At 43.1% G+C, this 20333-nt stretch overlaps 1 protein-coding gene across 7 annotated transcripts in view; it reads right to left on the bottom strand.

Annotated features, from left to right (window-relative positions):
* The window catches only part of NFATC1 (nuclear factor of activated T cells 1), a 290798-nt gene that overhangs the window by 81165 nt on the left and 189300 nt on the right, over window positions 1-20333 (bottom strand). For 4 of the 7 annotated variants that reach the window (XM_075314651.1, XM_075314656.1, XM_075314654.1 and 1 more), the window contains one exon: window positions 2282-2971. The exons of 1 other annotated variant lie outside the window; for it this stretch is intronic. In XM_075314651.1, the coding sequence (XP_075170766.1) occupies window positions 2282-2971 (690 nt within the window). The remainder of the gene's footprint in view (window positions 1-2281; window positions 2972-20333) is intronic. 2 more of the 7 variants (XM_075314653.1, XM_075314657.1) reach the window with 2 other exon arrangements.

Raw genomic sequence — 20333 nt, 5'->3', positions numbered from 1 at the left:
CGTTGCAGTATTTCATTAAAAAATATTCTTTAAAAGCCGACTGAGGCTGCACTGGCGACTAGTTGAAAACACCAATCCCTCGTAGTTTCTCCCCGCCTTCTGCGAATGACTGACAGGTCTCTCCATATGCACACACACCGAGGAAGAGACCTGTGATGGGACAGAAGCTGCTGGAGACCAGCCTTTTCGACTAGTCTACGTTGAGGGCAGATGCCGCTGGAGACCACCTTATCCAACTAGTCTACTTTGCCGCTTGATCCTCAGTTGGCTTTTAAAGTATATTGCTGTCAGAGTCAAACAAACCTGGCTGAAATCATACAGCCAGTGTCAGATACCTGCTGCCGCTGTCAGGTTCCCTTTAATTGCAAAGGGCCTTCTTTATTGTCCATGACCACAAAATTAGACCCCAGAAGGAACTGAGTGACAACTTCTAGTGAATGCTGTTTGTAATCAAATCAACTTTACTAGAACATTAACATAGTTTACAAGAGGCCTATATATAGAGACCTATATTTTCCAGTAAAGTTTCAGAATAGAGCTAGTGGTAACTTCCCATTAGGGCCATCATTTGCCATGTTAGGCCTCATTCAGACATCTTTCATCAGAGAAAGAACAAACCATTTTTCATCAGTGTACTGGGTCCAATTTTCATCCATTTTTACCATCACTGTGGCATTTGATTTTTTTGTATCAAAAACATAAATGACCAAGTTTCTCATATCCATTAAATAGTAAAAATGGATTTCCCCAGAATGAAGCATGTATGGTATTCATGTGATATCAAAGCTTTTTTGCAAACCCATAGAGTTCAATGTGCAATTTTGATGCATTAATCGAGTCAAAATCTCCATTTTTTTACAGATGCTCGATCCTTAAAGGGGTGGTCTGAAGTCCAGTAATTTTACTCTAAAATCCCTATCTATGTAATGCCACAATCTAAAACATTTTCTACTGTACTTGCATTAAAGATTCCCTACCGTTCCCTGACTATGCTATCTAAATGCCTTTCTATTTATTTTTCAGTACATTTTTGATGACACTTCATTTGAGAATCCCATTGCATGCTCCTATGCATAAACAAAGCGTTACCAGGGGGCAGAGGCTGCGATTACTGTTACAGCCTTTCCCCCCTCCCGGGAAACGAAGCTTCATATGGGACACTCATTTGATGGTCTGGTCCCTACGCACTGTGCACAATGACAGCACGCTTTCTGTTGCCGACTCAGATCACCAGCGGAAAAGGGTGTTTTCAGAATACCCAGTATCCAGAGGCCAGCACTGCCCCCACAAGTGACATCATTGCTCTCTGCACTTCAAGTATTCTGACACCGTGCTCTCCTCTCAGCTCGTTAGTGCTGATCTGAAACAGCAACAGAGAGTGCACTGTCATTGTGAACAGAACGCAGGGACTAGCCCAGCTCCTGAAACAAGTGTCACTGATGATGCTTCGTTTCAGGGAGGGGTCAGAGACCTCTGCCCCCTGATGATGCTTCGTTTGAACATATCATAATGTACAGGGATTGTCAAATGAAGCATCCTCAAAAATAAAGGAAAAAAAAGTAGATAGTGTAGGGAGGGTATGCTAGGGAAATTTAATGAAAGTATATTAGAAAATAGCTTAGATTATGGCACTAAATAGATAGGAGTTTAGGAGGAAAATTACTTTGGACTTCAGACCACCTTTTTAAAATAAAAAATCTATGTGAACAACCCACAGATGGAACATGTATGTGAATTACAGACATCTGATTGAGGCCTAAATGCATGATCTCTTTTTTATTTTTTGATAAAACAACCTTCTTTAATTAGATATTTCACTTGCACTAGTTTGATAAAAGCAATTAATGAACACTTAAACAGCTATAACATGTTGATGAATACAGTCCTCTTAGATTAATGTGACATTTTCTGCTACTGGAGAGTTTGCATTAGAGCTGTACTATTCATAGCTAGACATTTTATTGTACTTCGACTCTATCAAATCACCTGCATGAGCTAAGAGCATATGGTTGCAATTACTTTTGTGTAGCAATTGGTGGTTAAGCTACCTCTGTGGTTACGAATGGCATTTAATGCTTAAAATACACAGTATGAAAAATGCTACATTAGGAACATTTTCAATTCCCTTTTCTTAGTTTTATTAATTCTAAATGGACAGATTTCTGCACCCTTTCTTAGTGCCGTTAATTTATGACTGCTCCTGAAAGCATCTGGTTAAAAAAGAACTTACGGATACAGCAATATAGTGGAATGAATGCCTCAACAGCTGCAGAACACTTACCATCATCCAAGTACAACTGATCCAATTCCTCAGGCTCACACTTGATGGTTACAGGAATAGGGGCCAAATTATGATTACTGTCCTCATGCAACTCTGGTAGTGACAGAGGTTGAGTGGTTGGAGATTCATTTCTCTGAACCTTCTGCTGTTGGTGCTGCTGTTGGCCCATTAATGATGAGTGAGTTGGACTGCAGGGCTGCAAATAGGATGGCTCTTGGGTAATAGATGGAACTGGAGAAGAGGGACTGTTGGGATAGACTGTTTGTTGAAAACCAAGGGGACAGCTACTGCTCTGATGTAGACTCACCTGCGGCTGCAGCATGATGTGGGATGACTGTTCGGGTGAACTTGAGTGCACAACTATAGACCGTGGAACTTCCTGTACGGTGGGGACACCTCCAGTGGGATGCTGAAGTCCTAGCTGAGAGTGACCAGGATTCGAGATGCATTTGTTGTATGAAGAAGTTGAAAGGTCATGGAGTTTGGAGCTTGAATTTGGAGACGATGACATCACAGTGTTTCTCTGCTGACAGGACGTGAAGCCAGACACAAGGCATGAACCAGGATCAGAGGGCATCAAAATCTGTTGGCTGTAGTATGGCTTGGAGAGTTGAGTTAATCCCTGGTTCATTGGGCCACAGGTTTGAGCTGACTCATAGTCATCACTGGGCTCTGTTTTTATAATTGGAACTGTTAGGAGAGGAGAGAAAAAATTAAATAAACATGAGATGCATTTTGGTAAGATCAAGTTGGCTTGTGGCTAGGATACCCCTTGCAAAACAAACAACGTCTTGAATAAGACTCTGTGTGTCTTTTGCCTCGTTCTCCCACCCAATAAAAAAAAAAACTATGAGTCATCAGCATAAGAAAGTCACAGCTGGTTCTAATATTCAAAAGAGCTATTTTCTTTGGAATCTCTTCCAGCACTAATGTGCTATAAAAATCTATTTGCAAATAGCCATGTTGCAGAAGAAGCTTTGGACCCAAGGGCTCCATGGATTTGTATTAATCAAAGCAAAAAATTTTACTTGGATGTATTATTGCCGTTTCTGCTGCTACTGATGGATCACTTGATAAATGTCTGCGTGTTTGGTAAAACTGCTGTCAGACTAAACAGATTCAAATGAATCAAGGATAAAATATATACAAGTAAATGCAGTTGTGGTTTATGATGTCACCAGGAACTAAGATGATTATGTGAGGGTCCAACAATGTTAACATGTTTAGATGAAGTGATTTCAGACTACTGAAGACTAAAATATTAAAATGTTTGGTACACAATGTCATAAATTACTGGATTATGATGCTGATTACAAGCAGTCTATTTACGAGAGTGCTAGTGTCTTGTTCATTGTACATTAATAATCCCACATAATATATTTAACCAATCTCCAGTGTTTCTCCTGATATTAGACACTGAGTACAAAAATGATCAGTGACAGATTGCTCCCCTCTCTAACCTGAGCATATGTTCAGTACGTGGAACAATATAAATGGTGTCTGGTCTTGAGAAGAGCTGGATGGAGGAGTTTGCATGCACTGTTGGTGCTACGAACCAGCCCTAACAATCAGCAATTCTAAGATTAGTGGAACTTCAAGTCTTATGTTGTCTCTAATTCAAACTGGATTCTTCTTCCTCAGTTAAAATACAAACCTGCTGTGTAGAGTTATATTAGTGACGTATATACCTTGGCTGTCAGTTTGACAGGGTTGATTATTGCTGCAATGGAGCTAAGTCAAAGCAGTTCTTTTTAAGACATGATCAAATATATATGAAAACTTCAAAAATCAATATTCCCTTAAACAGAAATTATTGGCAAGTCAAAAATGGTGATTTTATTCTCTGGTTTTATTTCTGCTGCCCCCTCAATATCCTGTTTGCTTTTTTTTTGCTATTTAAATCCACTAAAGGTTCCAGTGATATGAGCCTTTTCTTTAGTACTAATTTACAAGGGGCTGTGGCTCCCACAGGATTCTCTGGACACGTATTTAGGTCTTTAGACTGCTCTGTTTTACTACCCTGTGAGCACCCCCCCTTGGTAAAGACCATAAAAATAGCATTGCATTAAAAGGCCCATATCCATGGAACCATAGAATGGACTTGAAAGAAACAAACAAAAAATACTTACAGCGCAGCAGAAATAATATAAGAGCAAAATCTACCCACTTGTGATCTGGTGACTGGAATTCTTTAAAGGCACTAAAGGCACAATTCCTTCTTTGGTTACACATTAGTCATATGGATAAACAGAAATGATGTGCAGCTGAGTAATAATAATAATAATAATAATAATAATTTTATTCATTTATATAGCGCTATTAATTCCACAGCGCTTTACATACATTGGCAACACTGTCCCCATTGGGGCTCACAATCTAGGTTCCCTATCTGTATGTCTTTTGGAGTGTGGGAGGAAACCGGAGTACCCGGAGGAAACCCACGCAAACACGGGGAGAACATACAAACTCCTTGCAGATAGTGTCCTTGGTGGGATTTGAACCCAGGACCCCAGCGCTGCAAGACTGCAGTGCTAACCACTGAGCCACCGTGCCGCCCTGTGAGTAAGTTAAGTATGCCAACTTTTCCTTTGTATTTTAGGCAAAAATTGATTTATATTTTTTTTTATCTTTTACATTTGAAAAATAACAAAATGGAAAATGGGCCATTGCATACGTTTGAGCACCCTTGGAGATTTGTGTGCTCAGAAAATTTTGACCAAAGTTTCAGACCTTAATTAGCCTCTTAGGGTTATGGATTGTTCACTTTGCATCGAATGATGCAAATTTAACAGCTTTATATAAACCCAGCCTACTCTAACCTTGAGCCAAAAAACAGCAGTTATTGGTTTTTCTAAGCAGCTGCCTAGCACTCTGAAATGAAAATGGTGGAGGCCGACAAAGCAGGAGAAGGCTATAAGAAGGTAGCAAAGCGTTTTCAAGTTTCCCTTTTCTCAGTTTGAAATGTAATTAAGAAATGTCAATTAACAGGAACAGTGGAGACCTGGGATACCAAGCAACATTTCTGTGAGAGCTGCTCGTAGGATTGCTAGAAAAGCAAATCAGAACATCTTGACTGCAAAAGATCTTCAAGAAGATTTAGCAGATTCTGGAGTTGTGGTACATTGTTCTATTGTTCAGAGACACCTGCACAAATCTTGCCTTCATGGAAGAGTCATCAGAAGAAAACCTCTCCTGCATCCCCACTATAAAATTCAGTGTCAAAAGTCTGCTAAAAAACATCTAAACAAGTTTGATGCATTGTATAAATAGGTCCTGTGGACCAATGAGGTTAAAATAGAACTCTTTGGCCACAATGGCCAAAGTTATGTGTGGAGAAAAAAGGGCACAAGATTTCAGGAACAGAACATAACCCCAACTAGTAAGCATAAGGGTGGATCAATCATGTTTTGAGGTTGTGTTGCAGCCAATGGCACGGGGAACATTTCACGGATAGAGGAAACAATTAATTAAGAACGAATTCAACATATTTTTGACGCAAACATATCATCATCTGTAAAAAGCTGAAGTTAAAAAGAGAATGGCTAGTACAAATAGATAATGATACTAAACACACATCAAAATCCACAACAGACAACCTCAAAAGGAGCAAACTGAAGGTTTTACAATGGCCCTCACAGTCGACTGATCTGAACATCATTAAAAATCTGTAGCTAGACCTCAAATGAGCAGTGCATGCAAGACGACCCAGACATCTCTCAGAACTGGAAGACTTTTCTAAGGAAGAATGGATGTAAATCCCTCAAAGAAGAATTGAAAGTCTCTTGGCTGCTACAAAAAGCGTTTACAAGTTATGATACTTTCCAAAGGGGGAACTACTAGGCAATAACCATGCAGGGTGCACAAACTGTTGCATTTTCCTTTTTTTTTTAATTTAAAAATGTAAAAGATGAAAATATATTTTTTTTTTGCCTAAAATACAAAGGAAATGTGTCATCTTCAACTTTATGCCTTTTAGAGATCATTTCATCTTCAACTTAACTGTTCATAATAACAGTAATTTTGCCTGGGGTGCCCAAACTTTTACATGTCACTGTATATGCTCAATCTGTGGAAGATAAGCCACTGCCAGATCAATTTGGCAGCAGCTTTATCCACTTTCCCCATTGAGTCGAAAGTTCACGTGTATAGGAAAGTTAGGAAAGATAGCTGTTGGCCAATCCCACCGACCTCATCAATGGAGCAGTCAAACCAGACTAAGAAGGAAGAGTTTATTGAGAGGAGCTGGAGCACTTGCTTAGCCTGAGATCATCCTTAAGTGATTGCAAGCTCTTGTCTGCTTGCAGTCACAAAGGTAAGCTTGCATATGTGCTTAAGTTCCCAGCTGAGATTGTTTTTTGTTTAGCAGCTATATAAGGAATCTGACAGTCTAGTCTGTCTTTAAAAATAAGAAGAAAAGAATATGAAAGGATCTGCAAACCCATGAAATCTATGTAAAGTGCAAACAATGAAGTCTCACACAGAATGTAATTCCTTTCATTTCACTCCCTACCATTAAGAAAATTAGTCACAAACAAAATAAATCACACCCTGTAACTGTATTAAAACATACTACGCCTTATTTGTGTGCATTAAAATAACAATAATGAGAAACTGGCAGTAAGTTTTCCAATAAAATGCAATGAATATTTAATTGTCGAACACATTTTTTTCCTTGTCTTTGGCAAGTTATCCAAGAAAGTTAAGAGGTCCCAAGACCAGAGTGGAATCTACAAGCCGCCTTGGACTCAGTACAGCAACTCTCACTTATTTCACAGCCTGTTTGCCTTTGACTGCCCTGGCATAAGACACAAAATAAAATACGCCTGCCACAATCATTATGATTTCAATAGGTTCCTCATATTACTGCTATATTCTGCTGGGATAGTTCACTGCGTAGTCTACTATCATTTTTGTGCCACATGTCACTATGTCACTGGTTAGGCTATAAACAAGATCCCCAAGAAACTTTACCAAAACTGCCCTAAACCTGCATAAAGAAGCATTTTCCACTCGCTTTGTCCCCACAACATAATCACATTAATCAACTCCTACAACTGAAGATCACATGCTGATAAGCACGCATCTATAACTTTCTTTTACATTAATATCAGACAATCACCATATCATTTATCTGTTCAGTTGAGATTTCAGAAGTTAAAATAGTAAATCATAAAAAAACACAACTGTTGAGATGGATAAACCATTTCAGCATGTAAAAAAAGAGAGCGGGGACTAGCTCTTCGTATGGATGTCAGGAGTAGTTACATTTATGCCCTCAGTGTTTCCACAGTTCTGTAATTACAAGCCTGAAATATATGTTACCGGAAGGTCAGACTAATGTGAAATGTCAGAGTAGTGAGGCAGCGTTGACTGAGCCTGTACTCAACTTTCCTCGTTAAAGAAAGACAAATCTGCAGTGACCCCCTTATTTCACACATTAACATGTCTGTGTTGTTAGTCAATCACTTTAATGTAAATGTAGACCATTCTTTCTACCTTATGTACCAATTAGAATACAGGCACAGTTCATAGTTATAATATACTAGAAGGTGGCCCGATTCTACGCATCGGGTATTCTAGAATTTACGTATTGTGTAGTTCATGTATGATTTTTGTTATATATATATATATAGAGAGATGTTGTTGTCTGTAGTTACTAAGTGTTTGTGTAGGCGCTGTACATGTTCTGGGTGTTGTCTGGGTGTGACGGGGGGTGAGAGCGGTGTTGTATGTGTGTTGCGTGTGTTGCGTTGTTTGTGGAGCGCTGTGTGTCTGTAGCGTTGTGTGTGTGTTGCGCGGTTTGTGTGTGTGTGGTGTGTTTTGGGGGGAGGTATGTTTTGTGCAATGTGTGTGTTGTGCGGTATGTGCGTATATTTGTGTGTGCCGCGGTGTTTGTGTGTTGGGTGTTGTGTGTGTGCAGCGTTGTCTGTGTGTGTGGGTGTCTGTGTAGGGCAGTTGTTTGTGGTTCCCAGTGTGTGTGTGTGTGTGTGGTGTGCTGTGCAGTGCGCGCGCGTGTGTGTGTGTGTGTGTGTGTGTGTGTGTGCATCAGCCTCTCTTCTCTCAGCCTACCTCTCCCAGCCTCCCTCCTCCCAGCCTCCCTCAGCATCAGCCTCCCTCTCCCAGCCTCCCCAGCATCAGCCTCCGCCAGCATCAGCCTCTCTCCTTCCAGCCTCCCCCAGCATCAGCCTCCCCTTCCCAGCCTTCCCCAGGATCAGCCTCTCTCCTCCCAGCCTCCTTCCTCCCAGCCTCCCTCTCCCAGCCTCCCTCAGCATCAGCCTTCCGCTCCCAGTCTCCCCCAGCATCAGCCTCCCCAAGCATCAGCCTCCACCAGCATCAGCCTCTCTCCTTCCAGCCTCCCCCAGCATCAGCCTCTCTCCTTCCAGCCTCCCTCAGCATCAGCCTCCCGTTCCCAGCCTTCCCCAGGATCAGCCTCTCTCCTCCCAGCCTCCTTCCTCCCAGCCTCCCTCAGCATCAGCCTTCCCCTCCCAGTCTCCCCCAGCATCAGCCTCCCCAAGCATCAGCCTCCACCAGCATTAGCCTCTCTCCTTCCAGCCTCCCCCAGCATCAGCCTCCCCAAGCATCAGCCTCCACCAGCATCAGCCTCCCTCGTCCCAGCCTCCCCTTCCCAGCCTCCCCCAGCATCAGCCTCTCTCCTCCCAGCCTTCCCCATGATCAGCCTCTCTGCTCCCAGCCTCCTCCAGCACACCATGCTCCTCTGCCGACACTCACACACCCGATCGCATCCACTCACACACACCCGATCGCATCCACTCACACACACCCGATCGCATCCACTCACACACACCCGATCGCATCCACTCACACACACCCGATCGCATCCACTCACACACACCCGATCGCATCCACTCACACACACCCGATCGCATCCACTCACACACACCCGATCGCATACACTCACACACACAGACACTGACGATATCGCACATACGCGCTTATACTCACAACATCCGGGGATATCACATGCTTCTGGCCATGTGATCCTCCGGCAGGTCCTGGAAGATCACAACAGCACAGTATCGCCGCCGAGAAGCAAGCGATATCCCAGGATGTTGTGAGTATGTGGATGCGATGTGATGTGTGTGTGTGAGTGAGTGTGATCTGATTTGTGTGTGTGTATGTGTGTGCTGTTATGTGTGTGCTGTTATGTGTCTGTATTTTCCGCCGCTGCAGGACCTTGATGTGTGGATGCGATGTGATGTGTGTGTGAGGTGTGTATGAGAGTGAGTGTGAGCCGGTGTACACTGGTAACTATGATACACATCGGGTAACTAAGGGACCTTAGTTACCCGATGTGTATAATGGTTACCAGCTTTCACGGCCTCCGTGAAGATCCCAGCATCGCAAGGTTATGTGTGGCGCTGCTGGGATCCTGACGGAGCCGGTGTAGAAGCAAGCGATATCCCAGCGTGTTGTGATGTGTGAGGTGTGTGTGAGATTGAGTGTGAGAGTGAGTGTGATCTGATGTGTGTGTGTACTCACCTGGGAATCGGGGCTCCGTGTCAGTTGGGCCAGAGCGAGCGTGCATTGCGTGAGGGGGGCGGGGCCTGCAGAGAGCCGGGGCGAGAGGCCAATCCGTGTGGGGGGGCGGGGCCATGGCGAGCCCAGCGGCCAATCAGCTTTGTGTCACCGTAAGGACACAATTTCGGAGCATGACAGACAGACAGATAGACAGACAGATAGACAGACAGACAGACAGACAGACAGACAGAATAAGGCAATTATATATATAGATTGTAATCAGCCAGTGTTCGATGACCAAATGAACCTTGATTTTGATTTTTCAGGATGGACTCAGTTATTTAGTGTCCATACTTAATGTAATGAAATGGGAAGAATTTTAGCACCATAGCTATTTTTCAAAAATGTATAGAATCTAGCTATGTGGACTGAACTTTTTGTGTCATTGTCAGATCTAGGAGTCAGTAGAATAACAACAGCACTCCTGGCAAGATGGTGCTCAAGTAGGATCCAATCCAATCCCATGCAATGTAAGAAGTAGAACTTGCACTCAAATGCGATTTGAGGAACAACCGAAAGTTATTTTAATCCTAGAACGCATACCTGGGGCCTCACAGGCCTGCTAGGTCATTTGTTTTCTATGGTAGATTGAATTGCTTGCGCGTTCTAGGGTTAAAAAATCATAAACAAAAAAAGCACAGACATTTCGGTCTACATTGGACTTTCATCAGTGTGCAACTTGTAATGTCTTAAATGGTTTCAGGATGAATGATATCAAAGAGCTGACTGTGGTGTTTACCGCTGGTTTGTGTATGCAGGCGCCTGCATGCACACTGATGAAGGTACAATATAGACAGAAATGTCTCCTTGTATTGTTTTGGATTTTTGAAAATAAAAATCAGTTGTTCTTCAAATCACATTTGAGTGCCAAGTTCTACTTCTTACATTGTCAGAGCTAAGGGCATAACAGTTAGCTATAATGTTGCCTATCAAAGCTCAGACCCCTCTTCACCACATATCCATTCAGCAGCAAAATGTACAGAATTTACTACATTCTGCCCCAAGTGTCCTTTACTAATTTCCTTGGTTGTCTTGAGATCTGAAATTAGAGTCCCACTTTCCTTTCCCTAACTGATCTACCTTATCTCTTAATAGATTTGCGCCATCTTAACTATGTGGTGCCATTGCAGCTGCTTTGGTTTGTAATTAAACCCATGGTTGAAGAGTTACATATTTCTCCATCTTACAGGGAATTTGCCAGTAAGATCAACCCTCCTAAGATAGGCATACATGTCATACAAAGTTCAATAATATGATATGATGCCCTGATATCTGCTATGCCACGTCTTATTCTAGAGAAATCCACATTTTTCTTAGTATGTAAACAAGCTGTTAAGATCTATGTGCTGGACACAGATCTCCATGATAATCTGCCTCCAGTGCTTATTTCAAGAGAAAGGGGATGTTACCAGTGTGAGATGTAATTCAGAAGAGCAGACTGTCAGTCTTACATGTCTCACACAGGTAATGCAATCTTTCATTTAATAAATAAATAAGCTCTGGAGATAGATCTGCAGGGCTGACATGATGCATTTTCAGCTCTCCTGCCTTTTCTGCTCTTTCCCAGTCAGCCACCAGCCTCCAGTCATCTACCTCCCTTGCCCGAGATCTCACACATGATGACGTTGCTAGCTAAAAACTATCAAACTCTACATGCACAGCCTCAGGGAATGATGTTGTATGTGAGTTCTAAATCTCTGGCATTAAAATCAGCATAAAAACTGTGCACCAAAATCTTCATGGAATGGTTTGTCATAGCTGAGAATTTCAATGCAAGGTTAACATCACCAAGCACAATGCCACATATCAGATAGACAAGTGGAAAGCACACCACCTTTGGATTCTGGAGTATTGAAAACGTCTGTAGAGTGAAAAATCATCCTTCTCTTAATGGCGGTCTGATAGACAAATCTGGGTGTGGCACTGTGGTTCATTGATTAGATCTGTTGCTTGGCAGCATTGGGGTTCTAGATTCAAATCTCACCAAGAACAACATCTGAAAGAAGTTTGAATAATCTCCCTGGGTTTGTGTGGGTTTTCTCCTACACTCCAAAGACATAAAGTACTCAAAGGGAATTTAGATTGTAAGACTCAATGGGGACAGTGATAACTACAGTGCCTACAAGTAGTATTCAACCCCCTGCAGATTTAGCAGGTTTGATAAGATGCAAATAAGTTAGAGCCTGCAAACTTCAAACAAGAGCAGGATTTATTAACAGATGCATAAATCATACAAACCAACAAGTTATGTTGCTCAGTTAAATTTTAATAAATTTTCAACATAAAAGTGTGGGTCAATTATTATTCAACCCCTAGGTTTAATATTTTGTGGAATAACCCTTGTTTGCAATTACAGCTAATAATCGTCTTTTATAAGACCTGATCAGGCCGGCACAGGTCTCTGGAGTTATCTTGGCCCACTCCTCCATGCAGATCTTCTCCAAGTTATCTAGGTTCTTTGGGTGTCTCATGTGGACTTTAATCTTGAGCTCCTTCCACAAGTTTTCAATTGGGTTAAGGTCAGGAGACTGACTAGGACACTGCAACACCTTGATTTTTTCCCTCTTGAACCAGGCCTTGGTTTTCTTGGCTGTGTGCTTTGGGTCGTTGTCTTGTTGGAAGATGAAATGACGACCCATCTTAAGATCCTTGATGGAGGAGCGGAGGTTCTTGGCCAAAATCTCCAGGTAGGCCGTGCTATCCATCTTCCCATGGATGCGGACCAGATGGCCAGGCCCCTTGGCTGAGAAACAGCCCCACAGCATGATGCTGCCACCACCATGCTTGACTGTAGGGATGGTATTCTTGGGGTCGTATGCAGTGCCATCCAGTCTCCAAACGTCACGTGTGTGGTTGGCACCAAAGATCTCGATCTTGGTCTCATCAGACCAGAGAACCTTGAACCAGTCTGACTCAGAGTCCTCCAAGTGATCATGAGCAAACTGTAGACGAGCCTTGACATGACGCTTTGAAAGTAAAGGTACCGTACGGGCTCGTCTGGAACGGAGACCATTGCGGTGGAGTACGTTACTTATGGTATTGACTGAAACCAATGTCCCCACTGCCATGAGATCTTCCCGGAGCTCCTTCCTTGTTGTCCTTGGGTTAGCCTTGACTCTTCGGACAAGCCTGGCCTCGGCATGGGAGGAAACTTTCAAAGGCTGTCCAGGCCGTAGAAGGCTAACAGTAGTTCCATAAGCCTTCCACTTCCGAATGATGCTCCCAACAGTGGAGACAGGTAGGCCCAACTCCTTGGAAAGGGTTTTGTACCCCTTGCCAGCCTTGTGACCCTCCACGATCTTGTCTCTGATGGCCTTGGAATGCTCCTTTGTCTTTCCCATGTTGACCATGTATGAGTGCTGTTCACAAGTTTGGGGAGGGTCTTAATTAGTCAGAAAAGGCTGGAAAAAGAGATAATTAATCCAAACATGTGAAGCTCATTGTTCTTTGTGCCTGAAATACTTCTTAATACTTTAGGGGAACCAAACAGAATTCTGGTGGTTTGAGGGGTTGAATAATAAATGACCCTCTGAATAAACTTTTCTCAATTTAAAAAAATAAATAAAAAAGAAATAACATTCTTTTTTGCTGCAGTGCTTTTCACACTTCCAGGCTGATCTACAGTCCAAATATCACAATGCCAAGTTAATTCCGAATGTGTAAACCTGCTAAATCTGCAGGGGGTTGAATACTACTTGTAGGCACTGTATGTATAGAACTGCGGAATATGATGGTGCTACATAAGTGAGGAGAAAAAAAATAAAATATCAAGAGAACATTACCTGACTGTGCCAATTGTATACGTGGACTTGTTTTTTAGGCGTTGGCCTAGGTTCTGCAATTCCAGTGAGGGGAAATCTTAATGCTTCCTCACACAAAGGCATTATGGATAATTGTATGCATCAAAAATTGTAGGAATATTTTGCAGAAGGCTTTTTTTTGTTCCATGATGTCTTCGCCCCAGTAGACAAAGCAAAGCAAGGCTTCTAAAGGTTTTGTTAGGGGAGTTTGCTTTGAAACAACTTGATGGGCCCATACAATGTTTAGGATGACCTATAAGGAAATTCCGAGCCAGGTCCTCTAGTTCAACATCAGTGTCTGACCTCGCAAATGCTCTTCTGGATGAAAGGATGAAAATTCCCATTGACAGACTGTATAAATCTTATAAAAAGTCTTCAAAGAAAAATGGAAACTGGTTTAGCTGCACAAAGGGGTGAACCAACTCCATATTAAAGCCTAGGATAATTTAGATTGAGAAGTGATAAAAACTCCTCTAGATATAAAGTATGGGTAATAGTGATGACTAATGAGCGAGCACTACAATGCAAACCCAAGTATAACAAAAGTCAATGGGGGACTCAAGCATTTTTCTGGTAAATCTTCTGGAAAAATGCTTGAGTTTCCCATTGATTTCCATTATACTCAAATATTCGAGTCATGCCCATCCAAGCATCCGACTGCTCTTAATGAGTACCAAGCACCCGAGCATGGTAGTACTTGCTCATAACTAATTGGCATCCCTAAACTTTAGTCTATATAATGTGCATACCTTCATTTGTACATTGTATTATTATTAACTTGAAGTTTTTGTTATAACAAATGCACTTAATTTCCAGAGAAGATTTAGTAATTACTAGGCTGCAAGCATATACCTCAATTAAATGAAAAATTACAGACAAAATCACAAGTGGAAGCTATTCCATGACCTGTAAATAACAGAGAGTAGTAGAGAATGGGTTTCACAGCCGCGCCAAAAGACTACTGGATTCTTCTCAGATTAATGTTTCTTTTATTTCATAACAGGTCAAGTCTACGCGTTTCAGGAGGACACAGCTCCCTTCTTCAGGACAAACCAGCAAAGAATCATCAAATGATTTGATGATTCTTTGCTGGTTTGTCCTGAAGAAGGGAGCTGTGTCCTCCTGAAACGCGTAGACTTGACCTGTTATGAAATAAAAGAAACATTAATCTGAGAAGAATCCAGTAGTCTTTTGGCGCGGCTGTGAAACCCATTCTCTACTACTCTCTGTTATCTGCCTCTTGGGGACCGCTGCCGGGACTTGGTGTTACATGCTGCTATAGGTGTTGTGACTGTCACAACCCGAATTGGTGAGTAGGATTATTCTTTGCTTCACCCTATATATATTGGGGTAAGACCCTATTGCGCTTTCTTTTTCCACAGTTTTCACTTATGACCTGTAAATAACAAGTACATGTAATAAATATAAGCAATAGGGTTATTGTTGTAACTGCACAATATAGTTTTTGTATTCACAAATTAGCAATGCTCCATTATAAACCATCAGAGCCTAACCACATCCACTCACAGTAACATAGTTAGCTAAGTAATGTACTCAATCAGTTCCCCTAATTTGAAGGATGCCATAGGGCAAAATAGTGTTCAATCATTTGTGTAAAGGAAGAAGGAGATATACATTTTGTGACAAAGGAGAATATATGTAACATTATCAAAAATTACCTCCAAAAGCACCAAATTTTTTATATTAGTGTCCAACTCATATGATGTTGCTACTATTCTCGGTGATTAGGTCATGCTTTACTACATGATAGTTACATATTTTATTATTTCATTCATTTCTTTCCCCTACATGATTGAAAGAATGACAAATACAGTCAGGATCAGAAATATTTGGACAGTGACACAAGTTTTGTTATTTTAGCTGTTTACAAAAACATGTTCAGAAATACAATTATATATATAATATGGGCTGAAAGTGCACATTCCCAGCTGCAATATGAGAGTTTTCACATCCAAATCGGAGAAAGGGTTTAGGAATCATAGCTCTGTAATGCATAGCCTCCTCTTTTTCAAGGGACCAAAAGTAATTGGACAAGGGACTCTAATTGCTGCAATTAACTCTGAAGGCGTCTCCCTCGTTAGCCTGTAATCAATGAAGTAGTTAAAAGGTCTGGGGTTGATTACAGGTGTGTGGTTTTGCATTTGGAAGTTGTTGCTGTGACCAGACAACATGCGGTCTAAGGAACTCTCAATTGAGGTGAAGCAGAACATCCTGAGGCTGAAAAAAAAGAAAAAATCCATCAGAGAGATAGCAGACATGCTTGGAGTAGCAAAATCAACAATCGGTACATTCTGAGAAAAAAAGAATTGACTGTTGAGCTTGGGAACTCAAAAAGGCCTGGGCGTCCACGGATGACAACAGTGGTGGATGATCGCCGCATACTTTCTTTGGTGAAGAAGAACCCGTTCACAACATCAACTGAAGTCCAGAACACTCTCAGTGAAGTAGGTGTAACTGTCTCTAAGTCAACAGTAAAGAGAAGACTCCATGAAAGTAAATACAAAGGGTTCACATCTAGATGCAAACCATTCATCAATTCCAAAAATAGACAGGCCAGAGTTAAATTTGCTGAAAAACACCTCATGAAGGCAGCTCAGTTCTGGAAAAGTATTCTATGGACAGATGAGACAAAGATCAACCTGTACCAGAATGATGGGAAGAAAAAAGTTTGGAGAAGAAAGGGAACGGCACATGATCCAAGGCACACCACATCCTCTGTAAAACATGGTGGAGGCAACGTGATGGCATGGGCATGCATGGCTTTCAATGGCACTGGGTCACTTGTGTTTATTGATGACATAACAGCAGACAAGAGTAGCCAGATGAATTCTGAAGTGTACCGGGATATACTTTCAGCCCAGATTCAGCCAAATGCCGCAAAATTGATCGGACGGCGCTTCATAGTACAGATGGACAATGACCCCAAGCATACAGCCAAAGCTACCCAGGAGTTCATGAGTGCAAAAAAGTGGAACATTCTGCAATGGCCAAGTCAATCACCAGATCTTAACCCAATTGAGCATGCATTTCACTTGCTCAAATCCAGACTTAAGACGGAAAGACCCACAAACAAGCAAGACCTGAAGGCTGCGGCTGTAAAGGCCTGGCAAAGCATTAAGAAGGAGGAAACCCAGCGTTTGGTGATGTCCATGGGTTCCAGACTTAAGGCAGTGATTGCCTCCAAAGGATTCGCAACAAAATATTGAAAATAAAAATATTTTGTTTGGGTTTGGTTTATTTGTCCAATTACTTTTGACCTCCTAAAATGTGGAGTGTTTGTAAAGAAATGTGTACAATTCCTACAATTTCTATCAGATATTTTTGTTCAAACCTTCAAATTAAACATTACAATCTGCACTTCAATTCTGTTGTAGAGATTTCATTTCAAATCCAATGTGGTGGCATGCAGAGCCCAACTCGCGAAAATTGTGTCACTGTCCAAATATTTCTGGACCTAACTGTACCTGTCTTCATTCTATATCTGACCTAAAAGAGACTGTTACATAGGGATGGATATTTTTCCTAAGCCCCATAATATCTACCTATGGGTATCCATGCAGTTTGGATTCTAGTTCGCAAGTGGAAACTATAGTCACTACTAACCATAATGATATAAATAAAGTATGAAATCTTTAACTCCTTCTAAGAACGTCTTTAGGCCTGTAAGACGAAGAATTTTTTTTGTGAGACATAAGTTTAACTTTTCTCCATCAATCGAGCAGTATGACGGCTTAATTTTTGCCTGACAAAGTGTTTTCTCTGATACTATTATGTGGAATTTATGACTTCTTTTTTAATTGCCGTGTTTTTCGGACTATACGATGCACTTTTTTCCCCAAACTTTTTGGGGAAAGTGGGGGGTGCGTCTTATAGTCTGATGGCTGCGGGGAAGGAGGGTGCGGTGGTGATGGAGCGGGTCATCAGAGGCAGCAGCAGGCTGTAGCAGCGCCTACCATGATCACCTGGGCCCGCTCATTAGCCTCATTTCATATGCACTGCATCCCAACGCCAATCATCTCTCATTAATGAAGGCGGCGCTGAGAGGGGGGTGGAATGATGTTGCGCGCATACTAAAGAGCCGTCTCGCGTGATCATCACTGGCTCCTACAGCCTGGAGTGATCATGTGTGGCTATATTCACTGCCACCCGAGCATCATCATCAGCACAGGGTTCAGTGAATAAGTATACTCACCAGCCACCAATCCCTGCAGCATCGCGATGACCTCCTGTCTGCCTGCCCACTGATGTGTGTGGAGAGCGATGCGCACAGCGATGACATCATCACTGTGCACACGGCTCCAACACAGGTCTGCGACACTGCTGCAGGCACAGACAGGAAGACGAGCGATACTGCATGGAGCGAGGAAAGGTAAGTATGTTTTTATGTGTGCCACACAATATGTGGACCATATTCCAGGATGAGCGCATATTCCAAGATGAGGGCATATTCCTGGATGAGGACATATTCCAGGATGCGGGTCATATTTCAGGATGAGGGTGTTACGGGGGGACCGGCAGATTAGGACCAGGGGAACTGGTCACGTGTATAGTGACACGTCAGACCGGACGACAACCCAGTTAGCGTTTCGGTGGAATTGGCGCAACTCCGACCACGTGTGCAGGGAACATGTCAGGCCGGATGGTGACCAGGTAGCGTTGACCGAGAAGACCGCTGTGACAGCGCCCTGTCGGCCACGAGTGTCAGACACGACAGGCCGAGCGGTCCTTCGATTAGCATTCTGGGCACTATTCGAATGGCCACGTGTGTAGAGGACACGTCAGGCCAAGGGATCACACCAGTAGCACTGGTATGCTGTCCGTGTGCATAGGAGGCACAACTGGACAGGTGACGTAGCAGCCGCAGCCCAGTTAACGCCACTGGACTGCTATAGCACAACAGGAATGGTAGCAAGGAAGCACGGCGCCTGACCCTCATGTGCTGAGCCACGAATCTTGGCATGACAGGCACCGTTCGCCTAGCCCTACCTACCGCTTCCAACAAGGCTTATGCCACCATGAATTTTAAGTGAATATGAGTGAAGACTGTGCACCTCCATGTTGTCTCCAGCCCCTTTTATAACCTAGATGCGCCCGAAACCCAGAGTGGAACCACCAAGGTCCAACAGCAGAGTGCCATATCATCAGCGACGTCACCAGCGGCCTATTCGGAACCGCCACGTCATTGATGACCTCATGGCAGCCACACCCCAAACACTTCACCAGTCATCGTCTGACGACCAATGGTGAGGTGCCAGATCATAGGGGCGGGTCTCTGCGAGTGGCCACGTTATCAGGACACCGGACACCCTCTGCCCTATCACGGACATGCTCACCGGTCCTTACCGGACCTAGCCTCTGATGCACTGAGCACAGTGCCTGAGCATGCTCAGTAGCCTGAACAACAGACTCATAAATCAGACTATCTGCCTGAGCATGCTCAGTAGGCACATCCCAGAACTTAGACACAGCACGAACTCCAAGTACTTGTGCAAAGAGGCTGTTAGGATTCTTGTGGGAGCATGCTCAGTAGCCTGAACTGAGGACTAAGGCGGGCTTTGCACACTACGACATCGCAGGTGCGATGTCGGTGGGGTCAAATTGAAAATGACGTACTTCCGGCATCGCATGCGACATCGTAGTGTGTAAAGGCTCGATGATACGATTAATGAGCGCAAAAGCGTCGTAATCGTATCATCGGTGCAGCGTCGGTGTAATCCATGATTACGCTGACGCGACGGTCCGATGTTGTTCCTCGTTCCTGCGGCAGCACACATCGCTGTGTGTGAAGCCGCAGGGGCGAGGAACATCTCCTACCGGCGTCACTGCGCCGTCCGTAGGATATGCGGAAGGAAGGAGGTGGGCGGGATGTTTACATCCCGCTCATCTCCGCCCCTCCACTCCTATTGGCCGCCTGCTGTGTGACGTTGCAGTGATGCCGCACGACCCGCCCCCTTAATAAGGAGGCAGGTCGCCGGCCAGAGAGACGGTCGCAGGACAGGTGAGTCCATGTGAAGCTGCCGTAGCGATAATGTTCGCTACGGCAGCTATCACAAGGATATCGCAGTTGCGACAGGGGCGGGGACTATCGCGTGCGACATCGCAGCATCGGCTTGCGATGTCGCAACGTGCAAAGCCCGCCTTAAGCCTGCTTTACACCTTACAATTAGGTGTGCGATCTCGTATGCGATGTGCCACGCCCAGGTCGCATATACGATCTGCCGAGATCGTACATAGGTCATATAATTGCCATCACACGTGAGTTATGAAATCTATGCAAAATTGATCAATATGTTGTACGATCTTTTAGATCATGTGTGCTATGACGTCAGGATAGCCCACCCCTTTTTTCCAGAATGGACGAGGCGTTTTTTTTCCTCTTGGTTAAACCTTTTTTTTTTTTTCTCTTTATCACGCAAATACAATACCAAAAATAAGTGAAGCAAACTTATCCCAAAAAAAACAGAATCAAAAAGAAAAATATTAAAGAATTAAAACCTACCGTCAAAAACAAAACAAAATCAAATCACTATGTGTGAAACACCAAAAAAACGCAAAAAGGACACAGAAGCACACGCAAAAGAGTCTACCACAGGACCAGATACATACATAAATGCAGTATTTTACCGCAGTAGCGAAAGCCTATTAAAGACAGAACAAGCTGTAACGCAGGTGCGAACAATTAGCTCAGGGGG

Source organism: Anomaloglossus baeobatrachus, chromosome 6, assembly GCF_048569485.1.
Source record: "Anomaloglossus baeobatrachus isolate aAnoBae1 chromosome 6, aAnoBae1.hap1, whole genome shotgun sequence".
NCBI lineage: Eukaryota > Metazoa > Chordata > Amphibia > Anura > Aromobatidae > Anomaloglossus > Anomaloglossus baeobatrachus.
This window is presented reverse-complemented; position numbering and strand designations above follow the sequence as displayed.